This window comes from Rhynchophorus ferrugineus, unplaced genomic scaffold (genome assembly GCF_030347505.1).
Source record: "Rhynchophorus ferrugineus isolate W39M unplaced genomic scaffold, kcgeb_rfMv2 rfM2, whole genome shotgun sequence".
NCBI lineage: Eukaryota > Metazoa > Arthropoda > Insecta > Coleoptera > Curculionidae > Rhynchophorus > Rhynchophorus ferrugineus.
The window spans coordinates 52,034,630-52,056,425 of NW_027472581.1; the positions used below are offsets into that span (position 1 = coordinate 52,034,630).

Genomic DNA, 21,796 nt, shown 5'->3' on the forward strand with positions numbered 1-21,796 from the left:
ACACGGTTTGAATTTAGTAATGTATACACTAAAGAATCAATTTATTTTATAGACGACGAAGATGTTTAGAAGAGAGTTGATCTCTTTTTTTTTACTTATGATTTCCTCCAATTTTGCATTCCATGGACCTTCTTTTCTTTCGCTTTTCGACGCAAGAACGGTCTCGATTCTAATAATTATTAGCTCTTAGATTTTAGGTGGTTATAATTCTTTTCCAATTTTTCTCTTTGGCCATGTCGTCCAGGGCAACAAGAAGCTTTTTAAATCTTCAAACTCTTCAAGAAGATCAGTAATTTATATTTATATGTATTGAAGGTAAATAGGTGTTTCATGATATTATAATTTCCTTTTAATTTGTTCCAAAATTTTGCAAGGTCCAGAATTCCAGAATAATGCAAATATAAAATTAATTAAAAAATACCGCCTAATCACTACTGTCGTAAACAATAACACCACCGGTATTGAAATGACCGGTAGGAATTAAAAAATATTTAAGCATGCCCAAAAAACCGCGAGCATTACTATATGCTATAAATATCTCCATCCTCATTCTATCGGTGCTACTAATTTGCGAGCTGTAACATGATATTACAATAAGTTTAATTCAGAAATAAACTGGTAGAACAATAATTTGTTTGAACACTAAACAATGAAATATCTTGCATGATTCCTATATTTATAATATATATTGTATATATACAATAATAAACGGCAGAAAAAATTTAATTTGTTCTTACTAATTCTAAAATGTTATGTTTTCAGGTGTTATTTATATATCGAGAGGTAGAAAGTATCCTAGGCTTATTTTGGATGGTTATGAATTTAATATGCACATCAAGGAACATTTCCGAACCAGATGGCGTTGTACACAGCAGACTAAAAAATGTAGTGCCACGTTGTATACTTCGGGTAACAGCGTGAAAGTGAAGCATACTCACAATCATCCCCCAAAACCGGCCAAACACGGATCAACTCTTATACCGCAATACGTTTATATTGAACGTTTTTGATGTGTTGTAAATACATATAATATTATTAGTTAGTTTTCTTATGAACTCCTTATTTGTTAATGATATTTGATGTTTAATTATTTGGCATTATTTAATTAAGCATTAAAACTTAAAATAAATAATCTTTTGGTTGATTTTTTGGATTTTCGATTTTCTCGTCCCATTGATAAAGTTTTATGCTTTAGTCTTCGTTTTTAACTCTATTTTTTTTAGTTATTATAATATCTATATTTCGTTATATTTATGTTACTTTTTAATTATTATTAAACAAAAGTTAAAAATAATTATGACATTCCTAAGCTTGGATTCGAATGAAATAGTAATTACTACTTTAATTCGACTATTTTTTTGACTACTGATTGTTTTTATTTAATAGTTTCCGACGGAAAGTAATAACCCGTTGCTGTCATAACTTATTATTTATCTATAGGTGTCACTATCAAAAATCTATTAATTACGTATTGTTAACTCATAAAAGTCATAACTAATAAGAACAATAGAAATTAAAGTGTGAGAAACTTCGTCTTCACCTATATGCTATTGTTAAAGTACAAGATACAACTTTTAGGGTACGTTAAACTCTATCCAATTTTTGATGCTTCTGATTGATAAATGATCTTGATTGTTCTACATACATTGATTTTCCTCCCTAACATTTTTCTTCAGTTATTTCTATCTTCAGCTTGTCTGTAATCAGCTAGAAAATATGTATTACGTCTGGACGTACATACTGTCTGCATATTCACGGTCTCAGCAATGGAATAAGTATCGTTTAATATTGTATATTCTGATCTAGATAGGTTATTGCTCACTTGTACGTATCTAACGTAATAGGTGCATCTCCTCAATGCACCGTGTTTTTATATCATCCCCAATTTTATTGTATTTATAGTTGCATGTCCAAGAGGATTAGACATGCAATAAAAGAAAGAGATTGGATATATATTTGAAGGAGGTATAGAGAATTCCATACCCTGTATTCTTAAATAATTTTTTATTATTTATACTAGAATATTGGTAAATATTAATGAAGTAGTACATATTATCTAACATATTGGCTGAAAATCCCGTGCCTACGACATAGATGGCGCTAGTTTTATTGCATTCACCGTTTTTTTTTTCAGTTAGTACGAACCTTCAAAAGAAAGCTGATAAAATTTTATGATATTCTACTCATAAGTTTGTGGGTTATCGTGCTACGAGTGACACTACATTTTCAAAACAATGGATCGAAAATAATTTCGTGTTTTAATTTTACATTGCTTCTTGATGGGAAAAAATACCGTTGAAGCGAAGCACTGACTTGAAAAGTGTTATAAGGATTCCGCTCTATAAGAAACAATACAATAAAAAGTTAGTTTACTGGCTTGGAATGTGGTCGTAGAGACGCCGATGATGCAGAACGCAGTGGACGTCCAAGTGAGGTGGTGACACCAAAAAACTTCAACAAAATCGTTTTAAATGATCGAGATGTGAGGTTGTATGAATTAGCTAATAATGTATATCACAAGAGAAATATCAAAGATAAATATTGCATGAGCATTTGACTACGAGACAGGCCTGTTCAAAGTGGGTGTCGCGTTTACTCACTGTTGACCAAAAACAAGAATATATAGCAGTGTTTGGTCATGTTTAAACTTAAGAAAACTGAATTTTTGCATCGATATGTGACAATGGATGAAATATCAATCCATCACTTAATACTGGTTTCATTTGCTCTTTCTCAATCAAAAATTTAAAATAAAAAAAGCTCTCATCCTTTACTTTGATACACATTTTACAATACTTTCACTATTTATGTAAATAGAATCTGTATATTCATCGTATGTTAGTATCTAGTCGATTTTACATAGTAACAATATATTTTTAATATTATTTTTAATTTTATACGTTAACGTATTATTAATTTTTATGTGTATTTTATAAATGTCATGCGTGTTTTAATTTCTAATATGTGTAATATGTTTTAGAGGTTATTTATTTCATGGAAGGCCGTAAACATCCTAAAATGTTGGTGGACGAATATTGCTATATTGTTCACAGTCGACTGTTGGAGAAAACTCGATGGCGTTGTGTTAATACCAATAAAAAATGTGGAGCTACATTATTTACTTTTGGGAAAACGGTTGAGATAGTCCATGGTCATAATCACGACCCTCCTTTTGTTGACAAGTCCAAACTTCATAGGCAGTTTGTTAACATTACGAGAAAAATACGATAAATAAATCTGTATTTTCTCTGAGTAATAAATACTCTAATAGTATTATATTAAAATCACTTCTTGATATTTGCATATATATTTAAGTTACTTATAGTTAAATTATTACCAGACAAATAGTTTTATTATCACTTACGAATCAAATTTAATTTTCTTAAGAATTTTCTGGTACCACCGTATTTTAATTTATAATTCCTGACAATTTGTTTTCAATATATTAGGCGTACAAGTAAGATTTTCAGTTTCTTTTCCAACCTTTCTTTTTCTTTTTCTTTCAACCAGAACGAGATCAATTTATTTCACGTATTTTTTATTATCTCTCTTGCATTTACACTATGTTAAAAATGCGTAATAAACATTTCATCCTCTTCATTTAGACAGCTTTTATTATTTGCTAATTTTTCCAACTATCTGCATAATCAAACATTCAAACATAAGTACAAACGTACATAAATATTATTATTTTCATGTTATTTAATATAAATATAGATTTTTTTGATAGCAATTTACAAATTAGACTCTACGTACTTATTTTCGCATTATTTGCTGCTAATTTTCTGTATTACATTAACAAATAAATATCAACACTTTAACTGAAAAATAAAGTAAATATAAAATTAATATTAAAATACCACGTAACTATCATTCTCATAAACGACACATTTGGTCTGTCACAATTTTCACACAAATGCCAGCTAGGATTATCCGAAATTAGAAAAAGCTGGAATATAGACAAAGGAGTAAATCTCTTACATTGGAATGAATAATCTGGTCTGGTGAAGATGCTCGGTGGGGTAGAGCTTTTGCAAGTCGTTACCTAACAGTGCCATGTTGCCAGATCGCTTTATTTCATTTTTACTTTCATAACGATATTGTGTATTGACTCAAATTAATCAGTTTAAATTTATATCTATCTCCATATTGTTCGATTTGATTACAAATTTTCAATTCCACATCTTCGTATTAAAAAAGTTCACCGCAAATGATATTTACTAGACTCAAGTTTAAAAAACCAAAAAATATGTGAAATGTCTAAACGTTGACAGACGACCCATATAACAAATTAACACTTTAAATAGGACAATTTTAAATTCTTTAACTAGTGAATTTTATATTGAAAGTAAAATTCTTATTTGTACACCTAATAATATGACTATTCAACCATTATTTACTTATTAATTTAAGTGTACTCTTAAATATTTGTTGAAGTAGAAACAGTTTAAATAAAGAATTAAGTTATACAGTGTGTTAATTATTTAATGATTTTTGTAATTATATTTATCATATTATATTAAAAAACATACCGGCAAATCCAAATTACTAGCTTATATAAGATTTTATCATTGTTTAAAATTAATGTACCAAAATTGAGTTCGATCTCCTAAACGCTTTGTTTATAGCACCTATTATTATCATCAGTTAAGTTATTTATCCTTATTTGTGATTAGATTCTATTTAGTTTTATTGAGTTAATCAGTTTACATTCTAATCGTGCAACGCTCATAATTACATTTTCTTAATTGATTGATTTGTTGTGGTTGGATATGAATAAATCTGTTTCCTAATCCACTCAGATACCTTTGGAAATGGCGATGCTGTTTCTTATATACCAAGTCTCTAATGAAATATCTATGACATATAACCAAAATTTTACAGTAAAGACAATGAATTACAAGACAATTAGGTATCACAATATTTTGATTTATATACGCTTTTACCAGTTTTTCTCAGTAAATGCCTTTTCAAAGTAAAGGAATGATCACAATACATAAGAGAATATAATAATTTTACAATTTGGTATCGTTAAATAGTTATAAATCTTTACTGTTATTGTTAACCATATGTTTATGCAGTATGTTGTGGTGGTTCCAAACGTGTCAATTTGTATATATTGTCTTCACTAAAGTTCTAGGAAAGATAATCATCGTTATAAGCATCATAGTAATACACGATTTTTTCAAATATGATAACTCGTCAGTATTAAGCTGAAAGTACAATGACACTTAATAACTTTGTACTTACCTTTACCTCTTTTTAACCGAAAGAGAAAACATTATTAAGTTTTATTTCAATAGTATTTGTGGTGACCTCTGAAAATGGTTCTTGCTTCCCATGTGCCCTCAATAATTTTAGCTTAACCTTTACATGACAGAGTTTGAAGCTAACAATTTAAGATATTTTATCGACAAAACACAATATTCACCTAATATAGCTCGTATGAGTTTTTCCTGTTCTTGCAAACAAAACTTCCGTTTATAGGTAAAGAATTAAAAGTCATTAAAGAAAATTCGAGAGGAATAGGAATATTTATTATAAAAATAGTAAAAAGTATAGTGGTTTTCATCCGGGGTGTTTGCATCTACTGGCGATCATGTTATTTTGCTAATTTATTATTTATTATTAAGTTAATAATTCCCAACCCCCCTCGTAATTTACATGATTGTACAGCAGTCCAATTTTGACCTATCAAATCAATTCACAAGGTTAAGAATATTTATTACGCACGTTTAAGATACATAAGAAATATTGTTCAATAAAATTAAATTTTTTTGTTTAGTGTTACTTTATAAATTTATTTATTTTGCTTCCATTTATTTATTTTTATTAATATTAAAATTTGATTAAATGGGTTGTTATTTATTACACTTACCAATTATATTTTTATATGAAAAACATAAATAATATGAAAACGATATTGTAGAGACGTGGAAGACGATATATATTGAGAAACCCAAGCCTGGTAATCATCCCAAGTTTATTGTCGATAATAATTACTATACTCGTCATCGAGCACAATCTACTAAAAAAGGCATCACTATCAGATGGCGTTGTAGTCACGTGTTCAGAACTAAATGCAAGTCAGTTATATATTCCACCCTGCAAGACAACACCATTATCAAGCAGTTGTACCGTCACAATCACGAGGATAATGCAGATAAGTGGGATGTTCGTAAAATGATCGCTAAACGTTTCAGAGTGATCCAGTATTATACTAAATCTGCCAAGCATACTAGAAAGCAATCTACTCCTAGGTCCAAAAAGAATTCAGGCCGTCAAGAGATAGACATACATGTCGAGGGTCATTCGGAACCTATAAAATTAAAAGTGATGAGCGATGATATTATTGAATAATTTTTTTATTTATCTATTTTGTAAGTGTTATTTTTATTTATTTTTTTTATAACCAAAGATATACGCATAACTTTAGGCTTTTATTTATCCCTATAAAGTATCGATTTTAAAGAAAAACAACAATATTGGAGTTATTGTTGAAACATAATTATTTATGGTAAATTTAAAATACTTATTTTATTCTATTGTCATAACTATTTTTTTAAATTACATTTTACTGTATATTTTGTATTTTTACAAATAATTTATAAACTGTCTAAATCAATATATATTTTAATCAACTTTATTGTATTATAAGTTTTCATGAAAATATACAGAAAATATAAAATATTTTTGCAATAAATAAATAAATGCAGTAATATATATCAAAGCGTGTATTTATACGAAAAATAGGCATAATTTTGAAAAAAAGACTTAAATAGTTCAAAGATTTCTCACTCATATTTTATAAGTTACTTAATATGACAACATTAAATTAATTGTTTTGAGTTTAATTCGTTTTATCAGAAGTGTGTCAACAATTTACTAATATATTAGTAATTGCAATAAATTCACTGGTTGTTTATAATTGTTTATAAACGTTTATGCGAAATGCGAAATATGTAATAAATATTTATAGTAATATAATATGTATAGAATATGTCGTTTTTTAATCTAGAATAAGTAGGTAAAATTGATGGAAGTATAAGCTCACAAATCATATTTTATCACAAATTTTTAATTTCATTAAGCCTACTTCAGTGCTTTGATTTTTATTTAATTTTATGTTTGGAATTTATTTACGGATTGTTTTGATGTATTAGATCACATTTTAGAACTTTTGGCGCCCAAGTCATGGAGAATCTAGGGAGAGCTTGTTTTATTCTTTGTGGATAATATCTAGTTCCATACCAATGTGCTGAAAACTGCTGATATGCTTATCTTGCTAGGCGTTTTCCTAAATCATTTTTATTATTAAATAATACTTTTCCATTTAGTTTGATTGAGTAATTCAGTTTATAAAAACTTTAATCCTGGTACGCATAAAATTTAATTTTTCGCATAGATTAATTTTGTTTTTTGATATGTAGAAATATGTTGTCGAATTCCGTCAAACGCTTTTAGAAGCTTATGGTGATGCTCCTGCGTCTTATCACAATCCCGTAAAGTTTTGGATTCAACGCTTTAAAAATGGCGATTTTAATGTCAATAACAAAAAACCAAAAAATGTATAAGACAATGAAGTACAATACTATTGAACCAATAACCGAACGCAAACTCTTAAAGAACTTTCACACAATTAGCAGTTGATGAAGGAGAGAAAATGGAAACATTTTATTACTACACTACACGTTAATTACTACACGAATTGACTGAAAGTGTCATATCAACATCGTGATTTCGTTGCTTGTAAGGCCGAAAAGAAGAGTTAAATGAATGAAAAGTATAAATTAACGTAGTATTATGTTAAATTTGATCTACTCTAACAATATTAAGTGCAAAACGCTATAGGTTAGTCCAGGAGAGCCATGCACATTGACACCAAAGGCCATAAAATCTTGTGTAAATTATTAATAGCTGCTAAAACACAATGAGACTGCAGATATCTATCGACCTCAATTGATCAAAGATCTTGCAAAAAATAATCAGCAACAGCGAGTAATAGAGACAAAGTTATCCTCTTGCATGACAACATTCAGCAACAAGTTGAAAGAATTGCAAAGGTTACGCTTTTGCAGCTTGAATATGAATTTTTATCGCACCTACAATATAGACCAGACATAGCGCTTTCTATTTTTAGTGCTTATTATTACTATACATAGTGCATTCTATGTCAAAACAACATCGGTATTTCGGTACTGTATCACCATATTCGGATGGGAAAGTTTGAAATATTTTGATTAATATACATTATACAAATTTTTCTCAATAAATGCCTTTTAAAGTATAAAATGATCAGAATACATTCAAACGCATAACGTTACCACAATGTAATATCGTTAAATTGTGCTTGTTTCAAACTCAGTAAAGTACTAGGTAAAGTAAGTTACTAGTAAGAGAAAGATTATTTTGAATATCGTACCAACTAACTGTTCTATCAACCAGTGGCCATTTCTCAATATATAGCTGAATATTTATTTACTAATATCGAACATCCTCAAACAAAAATAATGCAGACCGTCAAAAGATAGACATACATGTCGAGGGTCATTTGGAATCTATAAAATTAAAAGTGAAAAAAGTAAGTAAAGTAAAATAAAGTTTCTTTCTTACCAATGAGGGTTTATCTGGACTGGACCTACTGTTGAACGTGGGCTCCGAAATACGGTTCTTGACATTAAACTCATACATTCTAACCTAATGCTCATGTTTAATTATGAAAAATTACAATCATACCTGTGCACACAAATATTTCTGGCCCTACAATTCCATTTTCTACAGTTATATTCTATTAATTATGCGCATCGATTTAGTTGTTTCCAATCTCATCACTCTGTCTCTGTCTAGTTTAGTGTCCAAGACAGTCACTAAACTGTTAATTTCCAATCTGTCTAAAACATGTTCACGATCCACCATTTATCAATTACTTCCTCTTATCGAGTTCGAAATAATAACTGATGGTTCCTCCAGGTTTTTAAGAATTGATTTTCAAACCATAACAAAAACATTTTATGGTTCATTTCTCCATGGTAGTTGCCCTTAGATTTGGAGGAAAACACTAATTCTGTACCAGGAATAAAACAATTCTTACTCCCTACATGAATACCAAGATATCTGCAATTAATTATTAATAAATACTATGAGAAATAAAACGTAATCGAATGCTATTGTAACTTTTACCTTTTTCCATCAATTTTTGTTGCCTTTACACTTTTTTTGTCACTGTCTTGCCAAAAGCGCTACAATGAACCAGAAATATCCAAATTTCATCAAGATAGACAAATTCACTAAAAATCAAATTCCATTTTTATATATTTTAGGGTCTCCTTTTACCAACTGTGGATTTATCTGGACTGGACCTACTATTTAACGTGGGCTCCGAACCACGGTCCTCGGCATTAAGCCTACCTGGCGAGTGACCAACTTAGAAATCAGCCCAGAAGACATCCTGTCTTACACAGCCTGGTTACTGGCATGACTGGGATAATTTTACTTGTCGGACTTTGCATTCCTGCCCAAGATAATCACAAACATAAATTTACGACCATGCCCCAGCAGGATTCGAACCCGCAACTATCGCAACAGTAGGATGACCGTCCTGTCGCCTTTACCACTGCGCCAATCAAACAAAAAAAAAACTAAAATATTGGTTTCTGCCATTTTATAAATTATAGTATGACAACATATATAATTGTTGTGAGTTTTGTTTATCAGAGCAACAGTTGACGAATGCGTTTGTATTATTTGTATTATCATCAGCGTGTCAATAGTGATTACTACTATATTAGTTATTGCAATAAGTTTATTGGCAGTTTACAATTGACTTAATAATAATATTTAAAGTATTAATATAAGCATAATATGTATAAACGTTTATATGGAAAACGAAATCTGTAAAAAGATGATCTAAATATTTATAGTGACATAATATTAAATTTAAATTGTTGAAAGTATAAGTTCAAAATTTATGTATTTTATCCCACGTTTCGCGTGGAAAAAGTCATGGAAAATGTACGTGAGCTTCTTTTATTGAAAACATTTTTGTGGTTAATGTCCAAACCAATATGCTAAAAGTACTGCTAATTTGCTTGGATGATCGGATATCAGACCTATATTTCAAATTAAAATTACCAGAACGAAAGATGAGGGAGACAAGAGATTGTCTTTGTTGGATTTTCTTACTATTTGTCATAATAATTCATAAATTAATTTTCAACAAGAGGTTTTCAACTACTGTGCCCATTTTGATCTGTATATATTCGAACTATCGTTAGACGTATCACATTTCAAACGACCGATCAGTAGTGGCGAAATGTTAAAACATATGTGAAAAAATATTACTTATTTAATTTACATGAGAAACGGGAGTAATAGTTGGTTTTATTTGTTTATGCGCTTTAAGTTTTTCAAGGTCACTGGGAGCATTAAGTTAAAGTTAAATAAGTTAAAGTCATGGTTAATATATACCAGAAGTAAATAAGAGGAAAGTAAATAAGGCGAACATAGATAATTATATCTAGGTTCCCTCTAGCTATAATTCTGCGAAATATGGAGCAGAAATACGAATAAATTACCATGAAAATAGAAGAATAAAGGCCCTTCGGCGGCAGAAACCCAGCAATTTGGTCAGCATTATTAAATTATTAAAGTAATTGGGTCAATTTGTTTTACGTTTGTCCGGATTTTGATTAGGTATTCCAAAATAGCTTCATTGGAATGTCGGACTCGGTGAATCTGAAAGTTGCTGAGCGCATTCCAGGATTCGTTTAATGAGCTTGTTACAATACATATTACAAATTAAGGAATTCATATTGATCATGATATATATATTTTCGAAATGGTAAAGCGTTTGAACATCAATACAAAAATACATCAATCAATTTGATATAGTTATTTAATATTTATTATATTTTAGGTACATATCCGATATATCTAGGACTTGGACCGAAAGGCCGACATCCCAAAAGTATCGTAAATAATCACGTATATTGTATGCATCGAAATCACGGTATTAGGACCCGTTGGAGATGTATAAATTGTAACAAGAGCAAATGTAACGCCATTTTATATACGTATGGATCAGTTGTTGACGTTATCCGCCGACACAACCATGCAACTACGGCGGAATCCAAATTTTTCCCTAGTATGATACAGAAACAATTTACCCTCAGATATTATTTTTAATAGTTTTTGAAAATTTGACGCTAGACATAAAATACTTTATTAGCAATTTGTTAACAAACTGTTGTGAATAAATATTGTAACATAAGCAATCGAAATTCAGTTCGAAATTATCTGGGCAAACCTAGACATATATGTTAAATCTGAGTTAAAGTTGAAATGTTTTTACTATAAAATTAGGTTTCTTTTTGGATATTTTTTAACTATGAAATATAAATATTAAGTCATATATCTGCTGTGATATCTACATATGACTGGATATATTAGGTGCTTGCATTTATTTTGATGAACTCTATCTATTGGTGATAATGCGAATTATCAATGCAAACAACTGCTTATCACTCCAACCTAATTGTTAAATCCGATAATTCGTTAGGTTTTATTGGTTTTAACTAATTGATGTATTCAGTATATACACACGCTTATCACTTGTTCTTTGTTCTTGAAGAAATTTGTTGCCGGAGTCTATCCAACACAGTAATGAAATTTAGCTGATGCTGCTTGTTATATGCCATTGTAAGACCTATTGTACATCGGGTTTATTTGTAACCAACTTCATGTTGAAGCGACTCTGACAGGCTTCACTTTGCAGTATGTGTTATTTGTTCGAAATGGGAACAAATAAATGTGTCAGTGTGTTTAAAATGTCTGCATCTTTATCGAGTAAATAGCATTTTTGGGAAGTATTTCGTTTTTACTTCAGTTTGAAGAAAAAACGGCTGAACGTTATTGAATGCTGTGTGAATCTTATGGCAACCATGCTCCATCGATTTGAATATGTGAATACTAGTTTCGATGTTTGAAAAGTGGTAATTTTGTTACCTAAAAGATTCTGGACAGCAAAAAAAAAATTAAGACGAGGAAATGAATTCATTATTCGATGATGATCCATGTAAAAGGCAAAAAGAGTATGCAGAATCATTGGGACTAACAGAAGAAACAATTTCCAATCGCTCCCAAAACATGAGAATGGTCTAAAAGCTTGGATATTTTTTTGGAGTCTTGGGATTAGCTTAGTGTGGTATACTATAGGCTACTAAAACTTAATGAAACCATGAATGTGGATCACTATCGACTACGATTGAAGCGTTTGAGTCGAGCACTGTGCGATAAACGGCCGGAACATGAACAAAAATACAACAATATTTTTCTTCAGCATTGAATGTATTCCATACCTGGAAACATTAAAAGGGAAAGTGCTACCATTTACTGCCCACCCACCGCATTCTTCGGCCTTGTTACTTCTGATTACTACTGTTTGGACATATGTGATTTGTCTGAGCAGCATTTCACTTTTTATGAAGTTACCAAAAATGGGTAGATTCGCGGATATCCTTAAAAGATGCATCGTTATGTTATTTCGAGATGGAATCCGTAAATTGTCTAAAAGATGGGAAACAGTAGCGGCTATTGAAGGGCAATACTTTGAATAAAATGCATTGCACTATATGTATGTAAAATACATACATTAATGTATTGTACTAATTTTCCTAATAAAGGCCTTTTTAATTTTCAGATATGATCAGAACACCTGTAAGCATCTAATATATATAGTATTATATATTATAGTGGTGGTACTGGAGTTTGTTACTTTATAAAATATATATATATACATAAAATACTTTATTATAATATAACAAGTTATTATCATTTAATAACACATAATTCGCTGTTAATGAAGAATGCTATGGTGGCGCGAATAAATAAATATCGAATTTTACTTTTATGTAATTTTACTACTTTTATTCTTAACAATCTAGAACATGTAATGTGATTTTAATTTTAAATTATCATTTTAGGTGTCTGGAAAACAGTGATGTTAGGTAAAGGCAATCGCGGAAAACATCCGAAAATAGTAATTGACAATTATGTTTATAACATGGTGCGTCAAACTGATTCTTCGAAGACTCGTTGGCGTTGCACCAACGTGAATTCTAACAAATGTAAAGCCGTTCTTTATACCTCTGGTTGTGTGATAAACATGGTTAGAGAACACAATCATTTGCCGCCAACTGCTATCGATTCATGTGGTAGATGGCTTCCCAGACAATTTAAGGTTATTCGTTATTCTGAATCACAAACCCCTCGGTAATTTGGGTATAGTTTACAATTACATCGAGAAGTGTAGTGTCAAAAACCTATGAAATGAAGGTAGTTATTTTTAACTATATATTATTTTTATTACAATTAAAATTTTATTTTAAAATTATGTTCTAATTTTTGATAACAAAAATAAATAATTTCATAGAAATTAGTGTTCTTTTTTAAATTATATTGTTTTTATAAAGAAGGATGGTAAAATCAAGAAATTAGATGTATCTGGCCTTGCAGAGGCAAAAAAAGCGATTAAGTGATTTTACAACATTTTTGCGCATGATTTCCGGTCATATTTTGTAAAATCCGCGAAAATCTATTTAGATAGACAGATTTATAACATCCACCGTATTTATTGGACATTTCTCCATTTTCTAGTTGCATGTTTATGATTTATTATTTTAAAGAAAAACTAATCAAAAAAATAAAGTTAACATTATAATAGATATAATAAAATTATTTTAACTAATTAAAGGATAAAATTAGTCTAATCGGTTTATATTTGAAAAAGCAATTAACTTCATAGACTTTTTCCATTATAACATATAATTAGTCATTTAATAAGAAAAGGAGCTAAGAAGATTTTAAAAAATTTTCGAGATAATTTTTTTAGTAACACTTCATCTAAATCGTCTCGTAACTAACTCGACACTTATTTAAGGAAATATAATATAAAGGGCTTCACAACTAAAATTATTTTTGGAGATATATTTCGATATATCCAATATAATGGTTACTATTGACGCGGAAATTTCAAAAAAAGGTGAAAAAATCATTGCTTTTTTGAACATGATGAAAGGAATTCTGATTGACACAAAATTTCTAGTTTAAAGTATAAAGTTCTCTGTTTAGTAAAATTTAAGATATGTCAACAGTCTCGAAAAAAGTAGATTCGAAAAAACCCGTTTTTTGTTTTTACACTATAAGTCACGTCACTAAAACAAGGTAGCGTCAACGCATGGCAATGCTGCCGTATCAAATTTGACTTTTGATTTATAACGTTTGCCGGTTTATAACATCGAATTATTATGAATGTTTTGAAGAATTTTGCAGACATTTGGCAACCACTGCCAAGCTAAATCGAGTTTTATACACTGTTTTGTCGGTTACATTTTCCAACGCATCAGACAGCATTCTGTCTTTTTTTAACTAGTATAAAATAAGTGCTGCTCCAAGTTTAAAAATAATGTTACATTTTTACAACTTGTGATAGCCACTTTTCAGTGTCATATACGACGTGCATTAGTTGTTTTATTTGACAGACTATGTGACTCCGAAAATAATGCAAATTTTAAAAAAATCTCTTAAAGGGTTAAACTTATATATAAAATATGTATTTATTAATATAGACAGATTCCACCAATTCATTTATTTCCCATAACTTTTCTTACCTTATCGTACCCTTATTAACACTCTCTAAAATTCATTCGTAAGATTTTAATCACATCGATACTTTAATGGAAATTACTACCTTGGCAATTACTCCTTATACCGCTATATACTAAATTTCTAACATTGTTTTTTTGAAGAATTCTTTAGACAATGATATCTTTTTTCTTCATGGTTCTGTGACTTCTAACTTTTAAAGTTTTCCAAATTCTTAAAATATAGATTAGATTGTTTAACAACTATATTATGGATCTGACAAAGATACTGCCGAAATTCAGTATAGATTCTGAAATCATTAAGTTGAGGACACATAGGGCACATGATCCTTTTTGTCATCTATTTTGGTTGTGCAGCAATGTCAGAGTGAATTTTTTGCATTTGTCAGTTTCTTTCTCTTGTTGCTGAGCATATCTGTACATATTAATTTACTTTCACTCAAAAATGTCAGTTATTTAATTAATTTATCCATTTTTTAATAACGAACACTAAACTGACCTGTGACCCTCCATATTCGTAATTTGTTAAAACGCTGAAATGTTAATTGTCGCTTAAAGACATACTTTTTAAATGACAAAGAATGTCAAAAAATAACTTTACAAAAAGCCGTAGCAAACGTTTTAATAATTAAGCAAATAAACTAATAAATTGTTTATTTAAAATATGCCAGCAAATGTTGCAAACTAAAATTCTAAGTTAACAGCGCAAAATTGCGATATGCTGATGTCATAACTTTTTACGACGTTCATTGGCTGTTTATTGGATAGACATTGGTATTGTATATATATACGGTGGCAACTAACCCAAAAGCGAGACAACAAGAAACAAAAGATATTAAACAATTCAAAGATAACTTTGTGGGCTTAAAGTTTTTATGGTTTGGTTGGTTAGGTTGTTACAAAAATTTCGCTAAAGTTATAAATATTTGATAAATAGGACACTCTGACATTTTAACATTCCCCTTAGATACAGTACGAACCTAAAATTCTTATGGTTATATAATAGGATGTTCAGAAAGTTCGGAGTATCATCTATTTGTCTATAGAAGTAACTATGCACCATTCTAATATTTCATCTTTTATAAAACCATAACCAAAACTTAATTTTGTTCTGTCAAATATATATTTACAAACCATAAGTTGTCGTGTCAATCCATATTTAATAGCAATTTTAATTTTTAGGCTACTCTAAGCTTAAGAAAAATAGGAAACGTAAGATGGCAGATTCTGTCTATATATTACATCCAACAAAGAACGATGATCCAAAATCGATATGGCGTTATTATATGATATCAACAGATCGTCTATCAGCTAAGTGTAAAATATGTCCGAATACGGTTTTATCAACTATCGGATCATCCACTACGACATTACATCGACATTACGGAATGCACCTACAAAAAAACCATATAGTGGAATTTTAACTCACATTATAGCAACCTAGTATATTAACACAAATAAGCTATATGTTTTTATTCTGATTTTCTATAGTTTTAAAACTACAAAATACTTATTCTACGGTAGACACTTTCGGTATCACATCTATCTTAATGTTTTTAATGTGCACTGAGTCTTACTAATAACTTCACTGAACCGTTTGATCTAATGGTTTTACTCTCTTTAATCTTTTGACCAAGCGATCATTATCTATGAGCTGGAGATGTTAAGATGAGCCTAAAATATAATAACACCTGGTTTTGCGTACCTGAAAATTCGACCGAGTCGTTTTATTTTATCTGGTGATGAGCCCACTCCCGCGATTGTGAAAACGGTTGATAGTATTTTTCTGATTAGCGCAAGTATGGCCGCAAATTTTATTGTGAATGTTCCGAAATTGAAGGGTAGTGAAAATTATTCGGATTGGGCGTTTGCGATTGAAAACTTTCTGGTGTTTGAAGGACTTTCAAAGTGTATATCGAAAGTTGTAAAGGCAGATAACGCCAAGGCAAAAATAATTCCCACGATTGATGCTTCATTATACGTGCATGTAAGATAATCAGCAACTACAGTAGATCTGTGGAAGAAACTGAAATCGTTGTTTGATGATTCTGGTTTTACTAGAAAAATTGGACTGTTACGAAGTTTGATTTCCGCAAGTTTTTATGTTAACCAAGTAGTAGAAACAGGACAAACGCTACGAGGTATAGGCTTTAACATATACGATAAATGGATTCTTGCTATTAGCTGGCTTACCTGAGAAATTTTCACCGATGATAATGGCGATTGAGCACTCAGGAATAACAATTTCTACGGATGCGATTAAAACCAAGCTATTACAGATGGAGGAACATGTTGGCATCACTGGCAGCGCATTTGCGTCCAAGTATTGCCATCGTAATAAAAATAGACAGAAAAGTGGAAATACAATGAATCAAAAAAAGAGTTTGAATGACATTAAGTGTTATAAGTGTAAACAAATGAGACACTTTAAAAATAAATGTCTAAACGATGTTCCTGATTAGAAGCAGCAAAAATATCCGAATGCCTTTAATGCGGTATTTTTAAGTGGCAGTTTTAGTAAGACCGATTGATATATGGTCCAAGTGTTCATTTAACAGCGAACGAACACTGGTTCGATCGAGATTAGTTAGACATTATGGTAGCAAACCATAATAAAATATCAGTAATTTTTTTGAAACTTGTTTGTAATAACAATATATTTTCCTCAAGTTAGAATAGGCAGCTTCTTGGTAATAAGCTGAAATCCAGGAACTTTTTTATATATAATATGTATATAATCAGGACAGCTTTTGAAGACTTTATCTGTTTATCATATCTAAAAAATAATGCAACATGATTTTGATGTTAGTTATACTGTACTACATATTATTTTTTAGGTATTGTATATGTGAGCAGGGGACGTAAATACCCAAAAATTGTGTTGGATAATCATGAGTATTGTTTGCTCTTTCATGGCAAAGAAAGAACCAAGTGGCGTTGTTTGTATTACTATAAGACAAAATGCAAGGGCAGTCTCTCTACTTCAGGAAATGTTGTCGCTGTTATAGGTGAACACAATCACTCTCAGACAGTTATCGATAAGAAGAAGTATGAGACGCTTTTACCTCAGAGACTGAAAATTGTTCGGTATCACAATAGCGAACTGTTGTAAGAAATTATGATTATTAAGAACAATTCGGTTGATATTTTAAAATGATTGTGTGTAATTATATGAATTTAAGCCATATTGATATTAGAAATTAGTAAATAGTTTTCCTTCAGTCCAGTAAATAGTTAGTTTTACATTTTTTTCAGAAAAGTGGCAATGATATTTATGTAGTAATTAAAATAATGAAATTATATATTAATTATTATTGTAAGAGAAAGCGGAGAATAAAAGTATATACAATTGAATATTCTGTTTAACCGTTTTGTTCTAGCGTTTTGAATTAGCTTGCTTATATTTCGGCACTGGATGATTTGTTAAAGGATAAATAGATTTCAAATCGCCTGATTTTCGGTCTTGGTTAAACCAATATTCAGATATGTTAATAAAATCGAAGTATTGCTAAGTTAGACCAATTATTATCGATATTTGGTGATAAATTGCGGATATGGTTTGGTTTCCATGCATAGTTTCACAGATTTTGCAACTTGTGTTTGAACATTCAATCCATCGTTTTCATCTTCTTGTACGTATTTACCAAATGGCACATGAAAATTAAATTAAATTAAATGTTACACTTATTAATTAAATGTTACTTTCCTATTAATATAGTTACTGTAGTGTTAGATTCGATTCAATTACAATGGTGTAACTTTTCTGTGCAAATAATATTGAACGGTTTATATATATATATATATATATATATATATATATATATATATATATATATATATATATATATATACATGTAATATGTATGTATGTATGTATGTATATATATTTGATTTCGATTGTTTCGAATCGTTTTTATTGCATTTTAATTGATATAAAATCATCTTTGCCTAGATAATAATAATGACAATGTTAAATAAGCGTTTTTGTTAGTATTTGAGAAAAATGGTGAATTGAAACTTTAAAAATAAAAACCTTTAAAAAAACTCTTATGTTTTCTTTTAGCTTTACCTATATATCGATTTGTATTTGTTGTTTTTTTTTGATTATTGATTTGATTATATAAACATTTATATTTCAGGTTTGATTCATATTATACCAGGATTGAAAAACCCGAAGATTGTTCTAAACTGCTATGAGTTTGTTATCCACAAGAAATACAATAATAAAACTAGATGGCGCTGCAACCATTTCCCCAGAACAAAGGGAGGATGTAAAGCTGCACTATTCACTTCCGGAAAAGTGGTATACATATACTACACCCATAATCATCATCATGATAACGTAGCTTTAGAACAAGCTGTACCCCAACAAGTATCTTTTAAGAAAGTAAAATAGATCCTTATATACAGTTTTCAGTAATGATAACAACATGTGTCCATAGAGAACATCTCAATTTTTGTATGAATACTTGCTGTAAATATATGTAAAAGTGTAATTAATAATAATATAATCATGCCGTACCATGATGCAGTTTAACAAAAGAACTTTAAATTGGTTATAAATTCAACATGTTATTAAGTTTTGTAATATGTTAATTTTTGTGTTTGATGTATGTACGCGGAGTAATTGAAACAAGCTCTGGAACATTTCGATGCTAGTTCTTTCTCAATATTTGTCTTATACTTACAACAATTTTCATGAGTGTCTGTCATTTTTACTGTAGCAAATCCTTACTACGAGTAACATTCAATATATCCTTAAAAATAAAAATAAAATAAATAAAACAAGTTATTTTACATGTTTTTTATCAACATAATTTTCTTTTTATTTGCTTTATTTCGTCAAGCAATTTAAGTGGGCTCATAATATTGTTGAACAATTTTATTAAGATTTTATGCAGGTTTGGTTTATGACGGGGCCAACAAAGGCAAACAGAATCTTCAAGGTGCATGTCTCTCGAATCTTGTTTGCCAGTTTTTTACTATTTTTTGTACTTTTCTGAATAATGTCTACCCCAAAATTCCTCAGTCGGATATTACATTTACCCCACAGCTCATCTTTCATAGAATGTGGCCGTATATCCAAATATCGTATACAGTAATACATCAACATAGAAATTCGATAGGATTATGAGGAAAAAGTCCCCAGAGTCATCCACATTATTCTTTTGAGCTACGGAAGGCAATCGTTACATCCAATTTATCCAAAAATACTGTAAAAAAACAAGGAACCCCACTTTTTAATGTATATATAATGGTGTAGCTGCACTTTTTGTTCTTTTTCAGTCTTAGATTAATATTAGTCAGTTTCAAATGCATAACTTCAATTCTGATTTATTGATTCAAAATACTTTACTTAAAAAACTCAAGGACTTACTTTCACGTAAAATGATTTTTTGAAAACTATGGATTATTCTAGTTATATTTTCTGCAGTTTGTGTAATGCTTTTGTTAAATATCATTGGAATGTTGTATGAACATATTTAATATCATATACTTTTTTATTACTTTTATTTTGGAGTAGCTCTTAGAACGAATAAAATGTATATAAAATAGTTTTGTTTAATTTCTTTATATAAGGGTAGATCAAATATGATATGAGTATATATTAATCTGTAATTTGAATAAAATGCTTCAAAACACAATTTGATCCTTATATTATGTAGTTAGTGTATAAACCAGCATTAGGTAAGTGTTAAACCAGGAAGACCTTAGCTAAAATGCTGCAATTTATTGGAAATTTGAATATTAACACACACTAAACGTCCAGCGCATGATTTGTGATATGATCAAATTATATCATTTAGAGTGATAATGTACATTCTTGTTAATTTTTATTTTAAATATTCTACAAGGATCAATAGGGTAGGGTTCATTTTGTCCTTTAAATAACTTACAGTGTCTTAGAGTTTTGAAAAATGAAGCTTTTCATAGCGTCATGACGCTATGACGCTATGCAATGGAATATATATTTATTTCGGGAGACATTACTGCTTAGTTTTATTCTAAATTTTAATATAGACGTTAGTTTCATCTTATCATTGTTTCTGAACAACGAACCCTCTCTAAATGATTTATTGAGTAGTAAAATTAGAAGGTACATGTTTGTATATACAAACATATCTATACACATTTGTTTGGAAAGTTGCTTTTTACTGAAATTTTAGAAAACTACATTTTAATGAATTTTATGCCTTAACTATTATAAATTTCGTATATCAGACATTTTAAATTAATAGGTAGTTTAGACATCAACGATAAGAAAAATATTTTTTAAATCGCTATTATCGCTCAAAACTGGCCATCTTTAAAGTACTTAAATTAATTACTTTAATGTATTCAATTTAGCCATAATAGTATTTTGGTTTGTCTCTTTACAAATTCTTTTTGTGCATCAGTAATTTTAAACAGGCAGAAATATAACAAAATATTCATTTAAAAAAATAGGATAAATAAATCATTCTAATATAACAAATACATTTTTTTCTTCGTTAATCGTTACATATTTTTAATGTTTTACGTCTCGTCTCCTGATGTTTGTATTCCTTCAAAAGCAACTTGTTGTGTACGTTGACGCGGATCACGACCTTACAGAATACGGTAAACTGAAGGGAATGTTGGAACTGGCGCATGTGCACAATCGTGATGTATTAATAAGTTTATAACACTAATTAAATTGTTGTGTTATTCTTAGTACTGTAACATACATTGGTTTTAAATATGGAAGAACAAAGGTAAGTATGGAGGTAAGGTTAGTTTTTATAAAGTTAAAATATCCAAACAATATTAATTTTGTTTATAGCGGGAATATTAACCGTTAAATTTGTAGCCAAACATTTTCAAGGGCATCAAGTAGCAGTCAACATAAGCCAAAATTTCACCCCGATATAGTTGCAGATTTCAAAATAATAACATGAAGCAAAGAAGAAAATTATTCCTTTTGCTCAAATAAAAACGTTGCAAAATGTATCAGAGAAATAATATACAATTGTATTAGAAATAATATTAAAGGTAATTATAACTTTAATGCACATTTTGTTCTAATTAACCATTTATTCGTTTTAGGTTAGTAAATTTACAATACGTCAACCAAAACCCAGTCAGTTCAGTAGTCAATTCATTACTGGTATTTGTCC

The 21,796-nt window shown here is 29.6% G+C and overlaps 1 protein-coding gene across 33 annotated transcripts in view; it reads left to right on the top strand.

The window, feature by feature from the left end:
- Positions 1 to 21,796, top strand: part of LOC143191191 (uncharacterized) — a 253,012-nt gene that overhangs the window by 88,962 nt on the left and 142,254 nt on the right. The window contains exon 4 of one of the 33 annotated variants that reach the window (XM_076396049.1): positions 18,800 to 20,212. The exons of 28 other annotated variants lie outside the window; for them this stretch is intronic. In XM_076396049.1, coding sequence (XP_076252164.1) covers positions 18,800 to 19,056 — 257 coding nt within the window. In that variant the 3' untranslated portion in view covers positions 19,057 to 20,212. Of the gene's footprint in view, positions 1 to 762; positions 1,145 to 2,980; positions 3,247 to 5,929; positions 6,999 to 12,980; positions 13,433 to 18,799; positions 20,213 to 21,796 lie in introns of those variants that run through there. 4 more of the 33 variants (XM_076396027.1, XM_076396012.1, XM_076396057.1 and 1 more) reach the window with 4 other exon arrangements.